Raw genomic sequence first — 19650 nt, 5'->3', positions numbered from 1 at the left:
GAAAGAAGAGTCCCCGTCTTTCTGGAGTTTCTCCTCTTTATAAGAGGTGGTGTGGTAGTTACACGCTATCCGGCGTTATGGCGGGGATTTCAGACTGAAATACGTTACCTCAATTGGCCTGAGAATTTGAATTAACTGGCCCTTGGTGGAGAATGGAAGGATTTGAATTCGACAGCTGTCGTGGCGTTGATTGCAGGGGTCGATCCCGGATATGGAGAACGTGGTAGCCGTTTTGATTCGGAGATCAGCTTGATTCTTGGTGGAGTCGGCTGTGGATTTTGACTGGATCCTTTCTAGTCTCGAGGTCGAGCGGGCTCTGCTCGGTCAGAGTGCGCTTGTCGAACTCGTGCTCACCAAGGTCATGGTTGCCGAGATCATGTCTATTGAGATTACGTACGTCGTCGGATTTGGGTTCCTCAGTCACGTGCGTTGGTGGGCCCACTTTTCCCCCATCAGTTTGAATTGGACAGTTTGATGCAACCGTAACTGTAGCTATTAATTTTAAAATGATGCTCACCTATGCGAAGTCTGGCAATTGAATTTTAAAAAGTAAGCTAAAAATTTATTAAATGAATACTACTAGAGATGAATGGATTACATTATGCATGTCGACAATACTGGAACTCGGAAACTAAAACTGACATGAAGGTGCAAGTGGATATGCTTTAATAAGTCATAGTATGTCATAAAACTGACTATGATTGGAGAACTGCACAGAGTTGATTGGAAACACATCATAGCCAAGAAGTTGAAGAGGAAAGACAGCCGATTTGTTGCCAACATATCCCTAATAATGATAAGCAGAAAAATATCAGGCATTATGATATGAAAATGGCAAAACTACCATGAAGTGAAGCCGAAAACGAAATAAAAGGCATTGTGCAATGCAGGTGCAACCAAAATTTTAAATCCATAATTGGCCAGCTCTTTAAATACTTTAGTCTCAAGGATCTACCCAAAATCTCTGTTTAATCTCGGAACTTCCCTACTCTTTAATATCCTCCTCTCTCCAAGTTTTGGAAGTTCAAACCCGTACGCTGACTACTTCAGCCTTTGTACATATATGAAGGATGCTAAAGTGGGAAATAGTGGTATGATGACAAAGAAGTGGCAGTTAATGATCTAGTCTAGCAATAGATGAGCCATTAGCTTTAGAATTTGTATTTAATTAAACTTTCTAATTTGGGGGCACAACCAATGTTTTAAAAGGTAGCTGTCGTATGAGCGCAGTCAAAGACCGCATGATGCATATGATACCACTGAATATCAAAACTTCTCAAATTCATCCATCTTAACATGGTATCAGAGCAGAGCTCCTAAGTTCGAACTCTGTTTCTGCACTCTTTAACTTCATATTAAAAATTTTACATGTTGGGCTCATCCATTAAAAGAAAATCTAGCCCATATGTGAGAGGAAATATAAGAAAATATAAAATATATAAATAAATCTATTTCATTCTATAAGCTTAATCTTTTAAGACAAGTGATAATTTTAACAATTACGCGGGCCCCATATGCAAGCATATAATATTTAAACAATAATAAGAATATTTAAACAACCTGTATAAGGTCTCCAACATGAAAATGATAACGACCTAAACTGAATATGGCTAAGATGCTTGCAATCCTAACTAGAAAACACATCCATATGGACCCAAGACCTGGCATTTCCACAAGAAGGCAATTCCTATACGCTTTTTTAAGGTTGGGTTTCGTTCATCCATGTTCATAGGATGTAATTACAGTTTTCTACTGGCCGTCAACTTACCATGATCCTCCTCTTTTATTCAGGCTTGGGGACGACTATGTACAAAATATAGACAGAGTTGAGTTGAGTTGAATTGGGTTGAGTTGATTTGGTTTCCTCCATCCCTCTCGGTTGAAGAAAACCGACCCCTGAGTGTCCAGCTTTATGGACTTCAACAACTTTAAGACTCTGCAGGGTCATGCCTCTTGCCCACTGATTTACCCAACTTCACATGGTAAAAACCCATATTCTAGAAAAAAAGTGACTGCGAGGTATTTTACTCGCGTGCTATATGTATGGCAGGTTTTCTAGACTATTTTTTCTAGGGCTTGACTCTATGAGCACAAAATTAAAGAAAGTACTGCTCAAGGACGAAATCGTAGCTTCTCTCTCTTTCGCTGTAGGAACTCCTGTGATTTGAAAAAAAAAAAAAAAGAAACACTTTTGAGTCGAGGGGGTCATTCAGGAAATCTTTGATGACTTTGAGGCCATTCATGTTGCCGATCTCATGGTGCATCGAAGTCATATCCTGTATTTTCCCCCCCTACCATTTAGTATCAGATGCCGTAGAGTTTAGTAGGTGGGCCGGAAAGTACACCCTTTTCGTCCAAAAGGCTTCGTTCTGTAGCTATTTGGCCCCATTCCTGGACCCATTCATCTTTCCCCAAAGAAAGGGCGATACTTCTCTCTCTCTCTCTTACTTTCTTTTTTTTCCCACCATTTAAAACTGTTCTCACATAAGCACAACTAGATATATCACTATCAAGAAAACTACAAAGAGCAAAAAAAAATTGAGAACTACTGAGTCCATATTTACTCTCCGAAATGCTAGGCAACAAAGGAGGCGACTCAATCAACCACTTGATTTGCCTTTCGAAGAACATGTCTGATCTGAATAGTCCAACACTCCCGTAGCATCCGATGCATATCAGAAAAAAGTAGATGTTCCATCTCCTTCCATCTTTCTGTCTGAAGATGATCAACCAAGACAGCAGAGTCCCCCTCCGGTATAATTTTGTCAGCCTCCAATATATATCTTGCATGCAAGCAGTCTGGTAGCATGGTCTCTAATCACAAATGCCACGCCTACCACTCTCCACTGGATAGCATGTTCCCATTAAATCCACTTTAAGATAGCAAGTGGGTGGGGACTCCCAGGGCGATACTTTTTTCACCATCCGGAACTTCCGTCACTTTCCAACGGAAAGACTAGATTATATGATTCCACGAGGGGAAAAAAATTGGTAATCGAGAGGAAAGAAGACAGAATCCGGATGAAAACCTCAACGGTGTGGGAATGGATGCTGAGGACGCGACCAGTCTCGGAGAGGCGCCATTGCCGATCTCCTCCGGAAGGAAGGCCTCGACGATCTGCGAGCGAGGAGGAAGAACTCCTCTGAGAGCCCAAAAGGCTACGAAAAAGGCGTAAGCTCCCTCGAAGGAGCGAGAGGGGGCAGGAAGGCGACGGTTTCTTTTTTACCTGGAGGTAGTGGGGAGAAGGAGGGCTCTTGATTGGAGCACAGGGCGGCTGGGACCGGGGAGAAGGACGCCTTTCTGACGCCCTTTGGGCGGAGAGAGAGGGCTGCGAGGGGCCCGATTTAAGCCGCAGGTACGCACGCGCTGGCGTCACGCAAGCGTCACAAGGGTGCTACTTTATTTACTTTTAGTAATTTACGGATATGCCCCTCGATGGGTTCTTTCAACGAAGAAAGCGGATCTTTTACCGTGCAGCTGTCGCATCCGACGGTTCGGTACAGTCAAAAAAAAATTACAGTTCCGTTCCTTGGCGATAAGAAGAGGATCTTGACCGATTCAGCAGTGACATCCAACGGTTCAGCAAACTCCAAAAATTGGTAAAAATCGCGCTTCGCGGTTTCTTCCACCTTTGAGAGTATTTTTTTTTAAAGTGATGCCGGGCCGACCGGTCAATGCCTACCGGTCAATGAGCATGCGTCTGATTTGGGAATGGGGAGTAACGGGATACTTGTAAGAGAGTGAAAAGAAGCCTTTCAATCCTCATAAGTGATATTAAGTTGAGAGAAAATGGATAAAAGAGAGTCACAATCTATACCATGAGATCTATCTTGGATGTGCTGTGTTGCATTCGTAGTTGCATGCATGGGTCACCATCTTTTTCCTATTTGAAACTATGTAATTTAAGTTGTATTACAGCTCAGGTTGTATTACAATTTAATTGTGATAATCAAGTTTAGGAGACAATATTTTATTTATTTATTTATTTTTTTGCTTTAATGAGTTAGTCATACAATGCGTGTATGAACACATCTAATAAAATCAGAAAAGACAATCTTACGGAGTGCTCGAGGCAACTCTCTTCCTTGACCACAAGACATTCTCTGAATGGTTAGCCACATAAACGGTCACTCAATCGTCAGCCCAATTGGCCTTTCTAAATATATGCTTAGCCTGAAAGGCCTCTACATTCCTTGTCATCATCCAAATGTCCCGTAGCAAGGGGTAGTCCAAGCTTGCATTTCTCGGACAAACGGTGGAAGGAGGAGGAAAGCAACAAAGGAGAAGAGGGAGGCACAGGAAGTTGGGTGGAGATGCAAAGCGGAAAACTAGAGAAGGGGAGCTTAGGATTTGAGCCATGCAGCTCGTCTTGCAAACATTTTAGTCACAAGTCATGTTACGGATTGTTGAATCTCAATTACAAGCATGCCACAACTAGACTTTGCAATATTATTTCAAATTATAGGCTTCCAAACATTTGAGATTGGCTATATCTATAACTTGACTTGCATGCAGATCGACCTACAGAGTTCCAAGCACGCTTTTGGTTCCATATCTAGTAACGTAGCTAGGCATTGATGCAAGATTTGTGCATGGGTGAATGCTATATAAAGATTGAACCATTTATCGGGAATGTTCTCAGAGTGGTCGAGAGTCTTTATTTTTTTGACGCACACATTTGGATGTAATTAAAAATCCCTCAAGGCATGTAATATGATCTCATAGGATTTTATTAGTTTGGTGTTTCCTTTTGAGGTGCAATTAATGGGACTCATCCCTTGGTTTACCAACAAGAAAACCATTTTTTCTCTCGATTTTATGTGATTTGCATTAGGTTCATAATATGGGCAAAGGAATAACTACTAATTCACGGATAGGAAAGCTTATCCAAAAGCTATGTAGTCATTATGTTTCTGGGAAATTCAGACCTCGAGACTTTTCCTCCCGAAATCATTTTTCTTCAATCAGATATATCCACCAAGTAGTGCGGTTAAAATTCAACTCTAAGGGATCTTTGGACACAAATTAAAGATCAGTAAATCTTGGCTTTCTCGAACAGATCATCAAAGAAGAGTGATTCATATATAATCTATTCCATTGTAACTTGCTTATGTGGAAATGATTGAGCTCATACCAGACAATATGAAGTAATTTGGGCTAGGAGAAAGATAATTTCCTACATGTTGAGGATCTTGTGATAATGATCATTTGGATCAAAATAAAACCTTCAACAAGACCCCTACGACTCCCTGAAAGAACATATTAGCATCGATACCAGGAGACAAATTAGAGATTAAGATTCAAAGTTGTCTTGCGAAACAAGGTGTATAGCATCATTATCAGGTCTTTGGGGTTCAAAACTCTCTTTCGTTCATGCCACAGCAGGTCCCTTAAAAGATTATAATGTAATTCTCCTGTCTTACTGGAAAAAAGAAAAGGTAAGATTTTTTATGGAGTATAGCTATGCCAGTTTATTCATGTGAAACGGACTATCTTGCATGCCTCTTCAAGTTTTTGGTTTCATACTCTAATACATCTTGAGATAAAATACTTACCTATCCAAGTATCCTAAGTTACCATTTGCTTTCCAAATGGCATTCCCCCACTATCATGAACCCTCTTACGGCCTGCATGTTGTAACATTGGTACGTGTTAGAATGCGCCAATGCTATGAAACGTGGCATGATGAAGTGGTCCGCATCACAGCACTTCTGGCACCAGTTGGCTGTCGCACCCAAAATATCCTTGAGGTGAAGGTCCTCAGTTATTGGGAAGCTATAGGGCTTATTGCATCTCACAAGGCAGATGTAGATCCAAAAGTTTCTCATAAGAATAGGATAACATCATACGCCTTCAAATACCATCCTCTACTGGTTGTATTCGTTCTAAAATATTTTGTTGATTCATCCCCAATATATTTATTGATCAGCGGAAAAAGAAGTAATGCAGCTCTATATTTATCAAGTTACGTGGAAATTGGATATTTTTATGAGTACAAGATTCACAAATGTCGGTAAAGTAAAACATCGCTGGGATTATTTTCTTGCCAACTTCATATTGAAATAGACATACATGTATTCGGCTAGTGTTGCCCTACATGGGGAGTAATGTTTTATTGGCATTAAACTGTTTTATATGTAGATAATTGTTGTGTACAAACATGTGTATAATCCAAGACTGCAGTGATATTTAAACATCATTACTGTAACAATCTAGGACCTCACCTAAAATGGCAAGCCGGAAAGTATTATTTGGATTTCTTGATCATGTATAAGTATCCAAGATCTACCCAACAATTAACCAATGTAGGACTAAATACACGTCCGCACGGATCCCCACATACTCCCTCCGTTCAAACTCTGACGTTCTCGTCAGGCTAAGAATTTAAATTCATTCAAATATAATCACAAACACTACAATCGGCTCATGGTCAGCCCCAATGAATTCGTGCTACAGTATTTCCTAGTTCATATAGGTTATAGGCTGGGTTCGCTCTGATACCATTTGTAACAACTTAGGATCTCATCTAAAATTGCTAGTCAGAAAGTATTATTTGGCTTTCTTGATCATATATATATATATATATATATATATATATATATATATATATATATATATATATATATATATATATATATATATATATATATATAAGTATTCAATATTTATCTAACGGGTAATCGATATGAAATTAAATAGATGTTTGTACGGATTTTTATGATTACAGATTCCATGCAGGTCTCTAGTAGGGGTTAATAATTGTCATGGCATCACTACATTTAAAACAAAACTAGATACAAGACCTGGATCCCACAATACGGTTGCCCTTGGGCTATTTCCACATAACTTTCTTAATAAAAATGATGTGATAGGAAGGGCGTTCGCTATCAATGCAGGGTTCAGGCCCACCTATCGATCCAAGGCTTCCAACGAGGTGAACAGCGATACCTTTGACTAATCTTTGCTGAGATAGAAGATGGAATAATTATATATATATATATATATATATATATATATATATGAATAAAGTTCCTAACTGCAGCCAGTATTAAATGGACTAGATCTTAGCATGCGTTATGCGTGGGAACATCTCATGGCATTCTTGGGATGCATGATGATGCATATGAAGATAGTATGGATAGTTTTGAACTTTCAAATCTTACTATTAGAATTTATTATTATTTATAAATGTAAATCCAAACTTTTAGTCTTGGATGGTGCACATATTTTATTTCTCTCTCTTAAACTTAAAATATAAATGATATAAAAATATTTTTAAAAAATATAAAAATATGTAAGTAACATTCAATTTTTTTTAATCAAGTTGGAGGCAAACACATCGTCCAATCAGATATTTTGGTTTGGTGGTAGATAAGGATGCCAAGCAATTGAAAACGACACGTCCCATTGGCACCTGCAATTGTAGGCCCTAGATGTTGACCTTAGGAACCAATTTGAGGGGTCACTTCGAGTGGTTCTTGGGTGGAACGAGTCCAATGCTGAGGTGGTGGATCAGTCCAACCGCAAGGCTAGAATATGCACAAAATGAATAAAGAGGATAAGAGCGTATATATGAGCATTTGTACGTGTTGCTTTACAGCTGGATTGGTCCTCCAGGATCTGATCCAGCTAAAAATTTTACGGTCGCTTCATGCATGCTTTGGATAAGAATAAGATATACACGACCTCTTTGTCTATCTATTATGTTTGTGGTCTCGACGTGTCGAAGTTTCACCAAACCTCAGTTTTGTCCTTTAGTACCATGCAGACCAGGAGTACCTAGGTTGGCCTGCTATCCCCATCCAACAACTAACCAATCCATTATCCTTCATTCTTTGGATATGAGCATGATCGACCAGCTTGGCGATAGCTTAATGGAACCATAGGTCTAGGATTGACAGTGGACAAAGTACCTGCAAAATTTGCTCTACTTGTATTTGAATCCAATCATTCAAAATTTGATTAAAAAATTGCCTAAAAATTTCAAACCCATCCCACCAAAAAATGGTAAATCTGTTGGGTACCCAAATCCGTTCGATTAATGTTTATTCAAATTAGATTATTCAAGTCGAATTGGATACCTATTCAAACTTCCAATTCAAACTTAAACAAATAACCACAATCCATAATACCAATATTAAGTCTATAATCCCCTTATCCCTCCATTGCATATATATATTTTTGTAAAATTTTATAATATATATTTATATATATTATATAATTGAGTTCTGTTTACGGATATTCGAGGGTCAATTCCAAACCCATCCCAAAGTCTTAATGGATTTTAGTTTTAAATTCCAAATCCTTCCCCTATAGGGTGTTGCTAAATGAGTCCTATTAAAGTTTGAGATAGGTCGAATACCCCAAAAAAAAAAATTGCCCGGCTTCTATCTCTACATAGGTCCCATGTTTAGTGAGAGAAAATAAAACACTCTCCATTTGTCCATGTTCTCAAGGTTTAGAGATTTTTTTTCTTCAAAATTTAGTTTTTTTTCGGTCTAGCTAGTACGAAGACCAGAAGGTAGAGTGTGAAAGAATTATGCTGCATAAATGCAAAAAAACAAAAAGACAAAAAAATATTTTTAAGCAAAAATTTGTGGCCGAAATGTTCGTATATGTCCTATAATATCAAGCGTGAGGTTGAGCTCAAGGCTTATAAGATCCCAATAGATTATACAAACTTTCCATTATAACAGTTAAGAAGGGATTGGATTTTGTCAAAAAAAAAAAGAGAGAAAGAAAGAGAAAAAAAAGAGACAGAAATAACTTGCAACAACCCAGGACCTCACCTAAAATGGCTAGCTGGAAGGTATTATTTGAGTTCCTTGATCCTATATAAGTACTCAAGATCTACCCAGCAAATAACCGATGTGGGACTAAACACATGCCCGCACGGGTTCTTACATACTCTCCTCGTTTAAATCCTGACGTCCTCGTCAGACTAGAGATTTAAATCCATTCAAATCTAATCACAAACACCACAATCGGCCTATGGTCAGCACTAATGGATCTGTGTTACAGTGTCCCCTAGTCCACATAGGTTATAGGCCAGGTCCGCTCCGATACCATTTGCAACAACCCAGGATCTCATCCAAAATGGCTAGCTGGAAGGTATTATTTGAGTTCCTTGATCCTATATAAGTACCCAAGATCTACCCAACAAATAATCGATGTAAGACTAAACACATGCCCACATGGGTCCTTATATAACTAGTCTTGGTTCCTTTAAAGGCAATAGATATTGGCTACCATGTTGTGTTTATTTGTTTCTTCTAAAAGTAGTGATATGCCAACTGGATTTCATCCTCGTATAGTTAAAGTCTTCACGTCCTAAGGGTGAGAACGATTGGTTTGCAACGTGCCAGCCTAGCTAGCTAAAAAATCTTGCAGCTGGTGAGGACCAATCATCCCGATTAAGCGTCGGCATTCAACTCTGGCATGGTTAGTCTGGTCAAAGAGATTATTAACCTTTTCGGCTCTGGTGGGTCTAAGCTTATACTATGTAGCTCACTCTGGACTAGGTTAAGGGTGCCCCATCCCAAGCCTTGTTCCAAAGGAAGCTTATCTAAGGTTGATCTGAGGAGCTGTAACTTGTTTTTCTACATGCAAAATTTGTATTATAATTTCATAGCACCATATTTGTGCGATCACTTAAATTCCATTGAATTTCCTTCAACATCATTGTTTGGAAATATAACAAGTACTAAAGATCCCTTTTTTTTTTTGCTGAAAACAGATGTATCATACATAGCAGGTACGAATACACTAAAAAAAAAATCAAAAGATAACAAATTTTGGAAGGCACCAGATAGCCCTCTCTCTCCCAGTCACAAGGTCTCTGTAGAGTGATTAGCCACATAGAAGGCTACCCAATCTGCTGCCCCGTTGGCCTCTCGATACATATGCTTAGCCTACAGGGCCATTCCACCTCTCACTATCTCATGAATATCCCTAAGGAGTGGATGGTAATTACCCACCCCTCGCACACTCTGTTGGATCCATCCAATGACAATAACCGAGTCGCCCTCAAGCACTAAGATAGTCCTCAACTCCGCCCTCGGGACAGAGGTATCGAAAATCTGGAAACCACCAGCCGCAATTACCCTAGAGTTTAGACCCCTAACGACGAAGCCCACTCCTCTTCTGCTACCACCATCCAGTACACATCCATCAAAATTAACTTTGAGGAAGCTCGAAGATGGGGCCTTCTAGGTGAAGAACACCAAGCGAGACGCTCTAGGAGCAGAATAGGAGCCCAAAAAGATCTCATATCTTGGACGGCTAAATGTCGAACAGCACTTTAATTGAAGTTTCAAGCTGATCCGTGGGCGCACAAAGGATCGATGAGAGAGGGGTGCATGGGGATGGAAAGCTATCGGTCAGAGAGGGAGCGCGTGACCAACCAGCTTCTATCACCATTCTGGAAGAAATCTCACGTCGACAGGTTGGCTACTTTTTTGCTAGCGGTCGTAGCAAATGTAACAATACCACGACTTCCAACCGCAACTAACAGGCCACACTTTCCCTCACACCCCCCGATCCCAAACCACCATTCTTCTGGCCAATAGTCAACTCCTTCTCAGCCCTCCCATTTCTTTAGACCCCCAGAATCTCTACTATATATTCTTCCCCATTGCCCTCTCCTCGACACCTCTCTCTCTCTCTCTCTCTCTCTCTCGCACACACAACAATGAGGACAATGAGGAAGCCTTGTTGCGATAAGCAAGACACCAACAAGGGAGCATGGTCGAAGGAGGAGGATAAGAAGCTCATTGACTACATCCGCGCCCATGGAGAAGGTTCTTGGAGATCTCTCCCCAAGGCTGCAGGTGTTACACACCACAAGTCTGAGTATCATGACTGATCTTGCTAAAAAAAGAAGAGTGTTATGAGTGATTGCATTGGTTCCTTGAATAATTGTTTCTAGATTCTTTTCTTAGGACTACTTCGGTGCGGTAAGAGTTGTAGGCTTCGATGGATCAACTACCTACAGCCCAATATCAAGAGAGGGAACTTCTCAGAGGATGAAGAGGACCTCATCATTAAGCTCCATGCTCTTCTTGGCAACCGGTACGCTTAGCTTTCAATGAAGAACCAGTAATATATACTTTCTAGTACCAATGAATTTGTAGAAATTAAGGATTTCTACTCTTGTGTATGTGCATATGGATATATATATATATATATATATATATATATATATATATATATATATATATATATAACCATGTTCGGAAGTTATGAGAAGTACGCTTATCGTGGATTGCTTATCTATTTTTTGGCTTTAGGTGGTCATTGATAGCTGGAAGGCTGCCTGGACGAACAGATAATGAGGTGAAGAATTACTGGAATTCTCATCTGAGGAGGAAGCTCATAAATATGGGGATTGATCCCAACAACCACCATGTCAGCCAGACCCTCTCTCTCCACCGGCCACAAAGCTCAGGGAACGAAACCTTGGTAGGTGGACCTGTGAACCATGAACGTAAGGAATGGCGGCCCTTGATCTCGACGACGGACAATGATCGGTTGTCTGATACTGCGAGCTGCCTCCCACCGAAAAAAGATTCTGCGAGCAGCCTGGAGGACAACACCAACGTGCTGCCCGACTTGAACCTTGATCCTACCATGTCCGTTCCTTCTCCATCTACTACACTTACGGAGTGGAACCAAGAATCAGCAGAGTTGGAGGCACCGTCAGACCTAGGGAATGCAACCAACCATACGCTCCTCCTCTTTAGATAACCTGATAATGCTTGATGTTGGATTAGTGTTGAATATTAGGGTATTAAAGTGGGTAAGGGGAGAGATCCTTTATTGTTCTGAAACCTAGCTATCATGGAAGCGAGAGCATGGTTCTTTTCTAAGGCTAATCTTGTGCTTGTATTAAGATTTGGGAAGGCTAAGAGAGGGAAACGAAATGGATATGGCAGTGCAGACTGTTTGTTTCCATGATGCAGTCATAGATTTTTGGCATATCAGTAAGATATTCCAAATTTACAGAAGAACCCTTTGCATTTTAATATGCATGTACACCATTCAAGTTGCCAATGCTGGTCCAAATCATAGATAAAAAGATGGAAATTATGTTAAATAGATGCCCAAGTTGTAAAAATCAAGAAAGCTTAACTATGAGTTGAATTCTAATTTATCAAAACAAATTATATTGAACTTCAATAACTATATATAATTATTTTAACCCTTAGATTTCATAGCCATTTTATATATGTTTAACCCTGCACAGAAGTGTGTAAAGATATAACTATATATGTCAAGAAACTAGTACATATGAATGCAAAAACGAGACTAAGTATATACATGTAGAAGACTAAAATAATACTTGTGTTAGAACTGAAGAAAATGGTAGTCAAACAAAGGAGCAAGTGATTCCTCTACTGTGTATCAAAATCAACACCACCTTTTCCGCCTCATTGAGTTCCAAAAAAAATTTCTTTTCTTTTTTTTTAAAAAAAATGGAATGTACATGTTTAATTTCTTACAAAACAGCATCCTAGTATATCGGAATTCTATTATGTGTATCAAGGTTTCCGATATGTCAGTTTATATTTGCATCAACATCCATATACAAATTGGTATTTGTATCTCCGGAAAATGGTAACATACGTCGCATCCGATTTTCCGACCTTTCTTATACAATCTTTAATATTTTATAGTTAAATATTAAAAAATGCATTATTAATAATTAGTCTTATTTTTATATCGTGACTGAAACTTAAATGTCTAATCTATTTGTCCATCGATGTTGAATTATATCTTTTTCAAATTTTCTGGCATTCCATCTTAGTTGAAATAAACTGCAATATTCTCTATTCATGCTAGCATCTGCCACCAATGGAGATGTCCTAGATATTAGGCTTCGAAAGCATTAATGCCGATCGTCCATGTTAAGGCATTAGCACCTAGACATTTGATCTTTAATAAAATTCTATATGATGCCTAATGAGATCGAAGATTGGGTCCGGGTATATATACTAGGCTACAGTCTAAGTACTAGTTGGTCTTTCGGGCAAATCTCTAGGAGATGTTTCCATGATGTACAATATGCATAATTATTCTAATATTTCTACGAAATATCCTAGCTGAAGGCACTTAAGTGATATTTTTGAAAAATAAAAACAAGATCCTGGATGTTGTCTTTAAGAATGTAAAGAAGTCAAGCTTAAGTAAGGTAAGCCTAGCTCAATCTTAGTTTGATTTTAGTCAAGCCAATCTTGAGTCGTTCGCAAAAGAGTTATATCCAAAGCCAGCTAGAAATCTTCTATATTTTATTCTACAGTGAGATATCAACATTATAGCTGAAAGATATTTATATTAGTATCTAAGAACTAAATATAAACCAGAATTATTACATATAATAACTATAAAAAAAGGATACTAATAATTATTTATTTAATTCAGTCATATATAAATTGACTAGGCAAAGCACAAGCTCGACGTCTCTCATACACATATAGGATTACACAACCAGCTCAATGGTTCTCTCAGCTCGTTTGGAGACCCAACTTGCGTAAATCCTTTTCTACAGGAGCCTCCCCCACCCGGGGCCCAACAACAAATAAAAAACATAGTTTTGATAGACACCCTTGATAGGTGCCTTAGAAGTCTTTGAGGCAGCTCAGCCTCCCTTATCATCATCAACAAAAAAAAATAATAATAATAACAAGAAGAGTTCACAAATTGCGTGCGTCTAGAGAACCCTCACGGGGTGGATCCAATGGCCCTTCTAAACTCACATGTCCGATGATTAATGACGTACCAATGCAATTCACAGCAATCATTGGATTTGAGGAGTTTTGGACAGGATTTTCTTGCTAATGAGTTCCACTGCTCTACTCGACAAGGAACCATAGACAATGGCACAGCATGATAGGATGGATATGTCAAGACCTAGGACCTTATGCATCGCAGAATACTGTGCAACACTTGATAGCTATCATCAGAAGAGTAGCTATCGATAGTAACGTATCGTATATGGCATGTAAGGCATCTCGTTGGATGGTTGTTCGTTTGCATTGCACAACATTTTAGGGTGCAAACGACGCACCGCCAAGATTCCATAAAAGGAATTTGGGTTGCATGCGAAAGAAGGATTCAAATGGAATTTGAGCAAGTGATGTGGTGCACGTGGTTTAGGATATAATTTCTCCTTCCTATGAGGCCATAGCCTTTTCCCGATTTTCTTAACTCCTATACCTATCTTCCTTTTGAGAGAAATTAGCTCCTCTTCGATCGTTGTCTTGAACATGACTGGGCAAATCTATATGCACATTACTTCAAATGTTAGACAGATGGGTATTCTTTTCTAGCTCCATTTTGGTGTTTAAAGCATGGTTTACTAGAATCTGATACCAAGTGATGGGATAAGTGAATACGACTAAAGGAAAAAGCAAAAGTACTTGTCTAATAACTTATTATAAACGTAGTTTTAGATAGTAAGCCATCTTATTGGTTCGGAAGCTTGGCAGCCATAGTTTTCTAGGATTAAATATGAGAACTAGAAGGCCGGTAAATAGAGTTAAATTTAATGTAAATCAACTTTCTATTCACATTAAAAATATAAACACTAATTTGAGATAAATAACTCATACTTCATCTTTTATCCTTCCTTAAAAAAATGATAGTAAAAGAGTAAAAAAGCTATAAGAGATCATCAAAATCATGAACTATTACGCCAAAATAACAACACCTTACAAAGGCCACTGCAAAGAAAATGTGTGAACAAAAGAGAAGGAGAAATGAAAAAAGATCTTGAACATACAAGGGATAGATCTTGCATTACCACGAACAACCCACACAGCTTCAAGATGAATAAGATTAGCAAGCTAGGGTTGCCACCCTTCAAAATTATTGCCTAGATGTTTGACAACTGCATCAAGTTTTCCCAAGAGCGGCGATTTCTGTGAGATCCTTGAAATCCACCATGGCAACGATCTAACACTCGAAAACGGCAATATATGCTACGTACATCTCGGAAAAAATTTATAAGTAGTATTTTGATTTATTTCATTATCAGTATGAGTGCGTTGACTTGGGGATGACAATAAATGTTTCCTTGGACAAATCCCCGGTAGTCAAAAATTCAGCATCAGATCCAAATTAAATGAAATATGGTCGCCATGGGCTCTTTTTGTCTTTAACAGAATAAAAAAATCCCATTTAACACGAGGACAAAGCGAGAATTACATCCATGCAGCACACTGCATCTTCAAAAGCAATAATGACAGAAAATGTAGGGGAAGCTGAAGCTATAGCCTTACTTAGGGCATTGCATGTTTCATAAGATAAAAATTTGGAGCATTTACGGCTTTATATAAAGAGTTGGGACCCTTCTAATCTTCTTTTTTTTGTGAAAAAGAATTGGAGGAAGGAGGAAGCTTCTCCCTATTTATTAATAGAAGAAGTTATGTATAGGAAATGGTTATGAACAAAAGAAAAAAAAGAAAAGAAGCCTGCAGAATACAAAAAGAAGCTAGTAAAATTCAGTCTGCTAAATTGTGCGTCAAGGTTACAAAGCTGCACCATAGCTTCTCATGACGATCTATTCTATTTAGAATACAAGTGCCGCCAACTGTGGAAAGTGTACAATATTTTTAAAAGAGTTGCGTAAACGGAGAAGATCTTCTTAGTGAAGATTCTTGCATTTCTTTTTTTAAGATTTTTTAATACAGAGCTGCACAATGTTAGTCTCCCACTTTCTTCCAGGAGGCTGAAATTTTCTTCACTTCCAACCGGTCCAAAGTATGACCATTTCCGTTTCATTGAATTTTGATGGCATTCCACAAACTACGGGCAATAGTGTAGTTGGTACGTAAAGGGATTCTTCTAGTCCCACCAAGAGGCACTCAACTTCTTGGAGCTAAACCGAACTATCATGTTATCGGGAGATTTATTTTGGCCGGCAAATCTTGTAGATACACGTGTGAAGCCATCAATTTATTATATAAATCGAGTCTTCAGGGAAGCACTTTTTCCAAGAAAATGTTGGTACCAAGGAAGGCTTTGCAGTAATTGACTTGCAAAGTTTATGATAGTCGATGCATCCAATACCTCTGTGGGGCCTTTTGCAAAGAAAAAGGAAGGAGAAATGATAACAACAAAAAAATATATTATGATAGTGACATGTCAGAAAAACTACGCCAATAATTAACCGACTACTGTGAGCGGAGACTGGAGAGATCGAGAAGACCGAGAGTGGAAGAGTGCACAAAGTGTAAAGAAAGAAAGAAAGAACTTCCTCGAAAAAGAGTGAAGGAGGAAGCAGCGGGTAGATGCCGGAGTATTGCGTGACCGGGGGGACGGGCTTCATAGCCTCTCACCTCGTTAGAGCACTGCTGGCCAAAGGCCACACAGTCCGGGCCACCGTCAGAGATCCAGGTAGTTAGGGCCCTGCTATGTCTCAATTATATTGGACTAATTAAAAGCTCAACTTTCTTTGGTTTCTTCTCAAGGGGATGAGGCCAAGGTTGGCTTCTTATGGAGCTTTGATGGAGCCAAGGAGAGGCTCAGGTTGGTGAAGGCTGATCTGTTGGTTGAAGGAAGCTTCGATGAGGCCGTGGACGGAGCTGATGGCGTCTTCCACACGGCGAGCCCAGTGTATGCTCTCCCTGGCCAAAACATTCAGGTAGCAGGGTTCCAGCTAGCATACGGGCATCATCATTTAGCTGTTGTGTTTCTTATCCATGATCAGAATTACTCACGTCATAGGCCAAATCTTTAGTTCCTTATCTGCGCATCATGACAACAATATTCTCTGAACTATGCATGAACTTACCTCAAAAAATCGCTTAATAATAGATATGATATATATATATATATATATATATATATATATATATATATATATATATATATATATATATTAAAATGTTTTGCAGGAAGCTCTGATTGATCCAGCCATTAGAGGCACAGCAAATGTGCTCAACTCCTGCTCTAAAGCAAACTCGGTCCGGCGTGTCGTGCTCACCTCCTCCTGCGCGGCACTCAGGTATCGAGACGATGTGACTGCCGCCTCCCCGCTCGACGAGTCGCACTGGAGTGACCTCGAGTACTGCAAAAGATACAACGTAATCCTCTCAATCTATCTACCTTTCATTTCTTTTTAATGAGTTCAAAAGACCATCAGGCTCTAGCAATTCTTTACATCAATAAAAATGCTTCGATTCAAGAACAATTCTTGAAGTTGAGTAAGATGGAAAAGATCTTTGCACCGGCCTCTGGTATTCTGCGTTATTGGTAGGGTAGGAATTAATATTATTATTATTTTCGCCACTTGCTGTGTAGCAACTTGGAGATCGAGCAGCATGCTAGATTTGATTTGGATTTTGGGCTGAATGGCAGATGTGGTATGCTTACGCTAAGACGCTGGCTGAGAAAGAGGCATGGCAACTGGCAAAGGAATATGGCATTAGTCTTGTGGTTGTGCTCCCATCTTTTGTTGTAGGGACGTTGCTTACGCCACAGCCCACAAGCACCCTCAAAACGCTACTATCCATCATAAAAGGTGAAGCATTATAGTCCAAATCCAAGGCCTCTCTCTCTCTCTCTCTCTCTCTCTCTCTCTCTCTCTCTCTCTCTCTCTCTCTATATATATATATATATATATATATATATATATATGTAATATGTCCAGTTGTTTTAATTATATTAATCAAATGAAGTCATAAATGTCACACACACGTTTGCTCTTCTTGTCCATCAAAAATCGGCAAGCAGGAGAGCGCCCTTGTTATCCTAACAGGAAGGGGGGATTCGTGCACATTGATGATGCGGTCCTCGGCCACATTTTGGCAATGGAGGAGAGCAGAGCCTCAGGAAGGCTCATTTGTTCAGGCAGCGTAGCTGATTGGTCCGAGATTGTGGAGATGCTGAGAGCCAAATATCCATCCTATCCAATCCCCAACAAGTGAGAATTCCTTTTTTGTTTTCTGCTTTTTGAGCTCTCTCTCTCTCTCTCTCTCTTGTTAGAGATTCTGCTTTCTTGACATGGTGTTGCTGGATCTGTGGAAAGTTTAGGCGTGGCGATGAGCATGGAGAGGACAACCCCCACAGCATGGATACCACTAAGATCAGGGACCTCGGGATGCCGCCTTTCAAGACTATCCCCCAGATGCTTGATGAGTGCGTCAAGAGTCTCCAAGAGAAGGGATTCTTGTGAAGCTCTTCGTTGTTGAAGGCCATCCGACACTTGGGAACAGCAATATGTGCTATATCTATATCAATTTAAGATGTTTTGATTGTTTTGATCTACTCCATTAGCGTCAAGAATTTTCTGTGACTAAAGATGGATTTCTCTGCTCGATCTACCATCTCCGGAGGTCAGACAACAACGCTTTGGCTGGAACTTATGATCTCGGAAGTCGTAGGCGGTGTCAGGATTCATGGTGCACTTTTTATTTTGGAAAGCCAAATTCGAGCTTTAGACCAAATCCGCGTTATTAAAGTGCTGGGTATTTCCACAGTCGAAGAAATGTCTTCTTTTTAAAATTATAGAAAAAATACAGAGTACATGTCTTAGATCGTTTTTGGATATAAAAAAATGTCTTAGATCGTTTTTGGCTACTAAAATGTCTTGGATCTTTGAGACAACATTGGTAGGTTTAGCATGGTGATAATCTCTGAGGAGAAAAAGTGGAACTGGAAGACATACATACAAATACAAAACAACCACCTACTTCAAATAATTAGAAAAGAAATACAGAGTAAATGTCCTAGATCCCTTTTTTCGTCAAAAAAAAGTCTTGGATCTTGGAAACTGGAAAAGAACATTGGTAGGTTTATGATAGTGATAATAATCTCTTCGAAAGAGCAACAACAACAAAAAGAAAAAAAAAAAAACCCTTCACCGCTCGATTGATGGCTAATACTTCATGGTATCTCCCTATATAACACAGCATTGCATTGTCCATTTCTTTCTTCACACCTTGCCAACACCTTTTCATATTAGTAGTTTTGCAGTACATCTGCCTGGGTTTTAGGCACAGAACTGCATTGAAAATTGGGGTCAGAATTACCTACTCCCAAATTAAGGATCAAAAGTTGCGGAACCTTTCATATCTATCCAGATTCTGTGGTAGAAATTGCAACCAGTATCAGTTATTCTAACCAAATTGAGTGCTCAGAGTCAAAAGTTAGGCCTTGACTCTACCAGTCAACTTGAACGCATGATGTCTCCTTACAAATTTTATGAATCCTTTTAGAGGAGTAGTTTAACAATGACTTCAAACAAGATTAAATAAGATTATCTCGAAAAAGATTCAACATTACGTAAAAGTCTGATATCGAGTCACATCTAAGACTTTTGTGGCTCTGTATGGAACATTATCCCCTGTACTTTGATTTCGAATAATGGTGATTTGCATCAACATTGATTCCTGACAAGCCCATTAGGTTAGGTAGCACTTCCATTTCAGAGGAACATGATAGCTAAGATCTATTTTACCACTTAAGCCAAAAGACTAAGGGATAATCTGGTCCACAAGTCATTGCAAATCTAATTTCCTGAAAATATCAAGTCATATAATTGAACATTGAAACACATGTAGAAATAAATGAAAAGAAATAATCGTCTCAATATCAATATACTAACATGATCAAACAAATAGCCCAAATCCTTCACCATGAACTTGGTA

The 19650-nt window shown here is 39.1% G+C and overlaps 2 protein-coding genes across 3 annotated transcripts; both read left to right on the top strand.

Moving 5' to 3' along the window:
* The first annotated feature begins 10650 nt into the window (after positions 1-10650).
* Positions 10651-12090, top strand: LOC103718994 (transcription factor MYB8-like). The gene is made up of 3 exons (XM_008808035.3): positions 10651-10830; positions 10942-11071; positions 11290-12090. Exons 1-3 carry the CDS (start codon positions 10692-10694, stop codon positions 11744-11746), a joined length of 726 nt encoding a protein of 241 aa, XP_008806257.1. The 5' UTR covers positions 10651-10691; the 3' UTR covers positions 11747-12090.
* Positions 12091-16186: 4096 nt separating this feature from the next.
* Positions 16187-18586, top strand: LOC103719017 (tetraketide alpha-pyrone reductase 2-like). 2 transcript variants are annotated; one of them, XM_039130144.1, is made up of 6 exons: positions 16187-16396; positions 16471-16643; positions 16897-17085; positions 17360-17522; positions 17735-17924; positions 18030-18586. In XM_039130144.1, the coding sequence occupies exons 1-6, from the start codon at positions 16291-16293 to the stop codon at positions 18190-18192; spliced, it is 984 nt and encodes a 327-aa protein (XP_038986072.1). In that variant the 5' UTR covers positions 16187-16290; the 3' UTR covers positions 18193-18586. The 2 variants fall into 2 exon arrangements, with proteins under 2 accessions (XP_038986072.1, XP_038986073.1); XM_039130145.1 differs by having other exon boundaries at positions 16191-16396; positions 18035-18586.
* Positions 18587-19650: the final 1064 nt, after the last annotated feature.

The sequence above is a fragment of the Phoenix dactylifera genome, chromosome 9 (genome assembly GCF_009389715.1).
Source record: "Phoenix dactylifera cultivar Barhee BC4 chromosome 9, palm_55x_up_171113_PBpolish2nd_filt_p, whole genome shotgun sequence".
Taxonomy (NCBI): domain Eukaryota; kingdom Viridiplantae; phylum Streptophyta; class Magnoliopsida; order Arecales; family Arecaceae; genus Phoenix; species Phoenix dactylifera.
This window is presented reverse-complemented; position numbering and strand designations above follow the sequence as displayed.

Excerpts from the sequence above, each read along its gene's own strand:
- LOC103718994 (XM_008808035.3), top strand. The coding sequence starts at position 10,692 with ATGAGGACAATGAGGAAGCCTTGTTGCGATAAGCAAGACACCAACAAG. Across the intron at positions 10,831-10,941 it reads ATCTCTCCCCAAGGCTGCAG|GACTACTTCGGTGCGGTAAG; the intron begins GTGTTACACACC and ends TTCTTTTCTTAG. Across the intron at positions 11,072-11,289 it reads CATGCTCTTCTTGGCAACCG|GTGGTCATTGATAGCTGGAA; the intron begins GTACGCTTAGCT and ends TTTTGGCTTTAG.
- LOC103719017 (XM_039130144.1), top strand. The coding sequence starts at position 16,291 with ATGCCGGAGTATTGCGTGACCGGGGGGACGGGCTTCATAGCCTCTCAC. Across the intron at positions 17,086-17,359 it reads AGTACTGCAAAAGATACAAC|ATGTGGTATGCTTACGCTAA; the intron begins GTAATCCTCTCA and ends GCTGAATGGCAG. Across the intron at positions 17,523-17,734 it reads GCTACTATCCATCATAAAAG|GAGAGCGCCCTTGTTATCCT; the intron begins GTGAAGCATTAT and ends ATCGGCAAGCAG.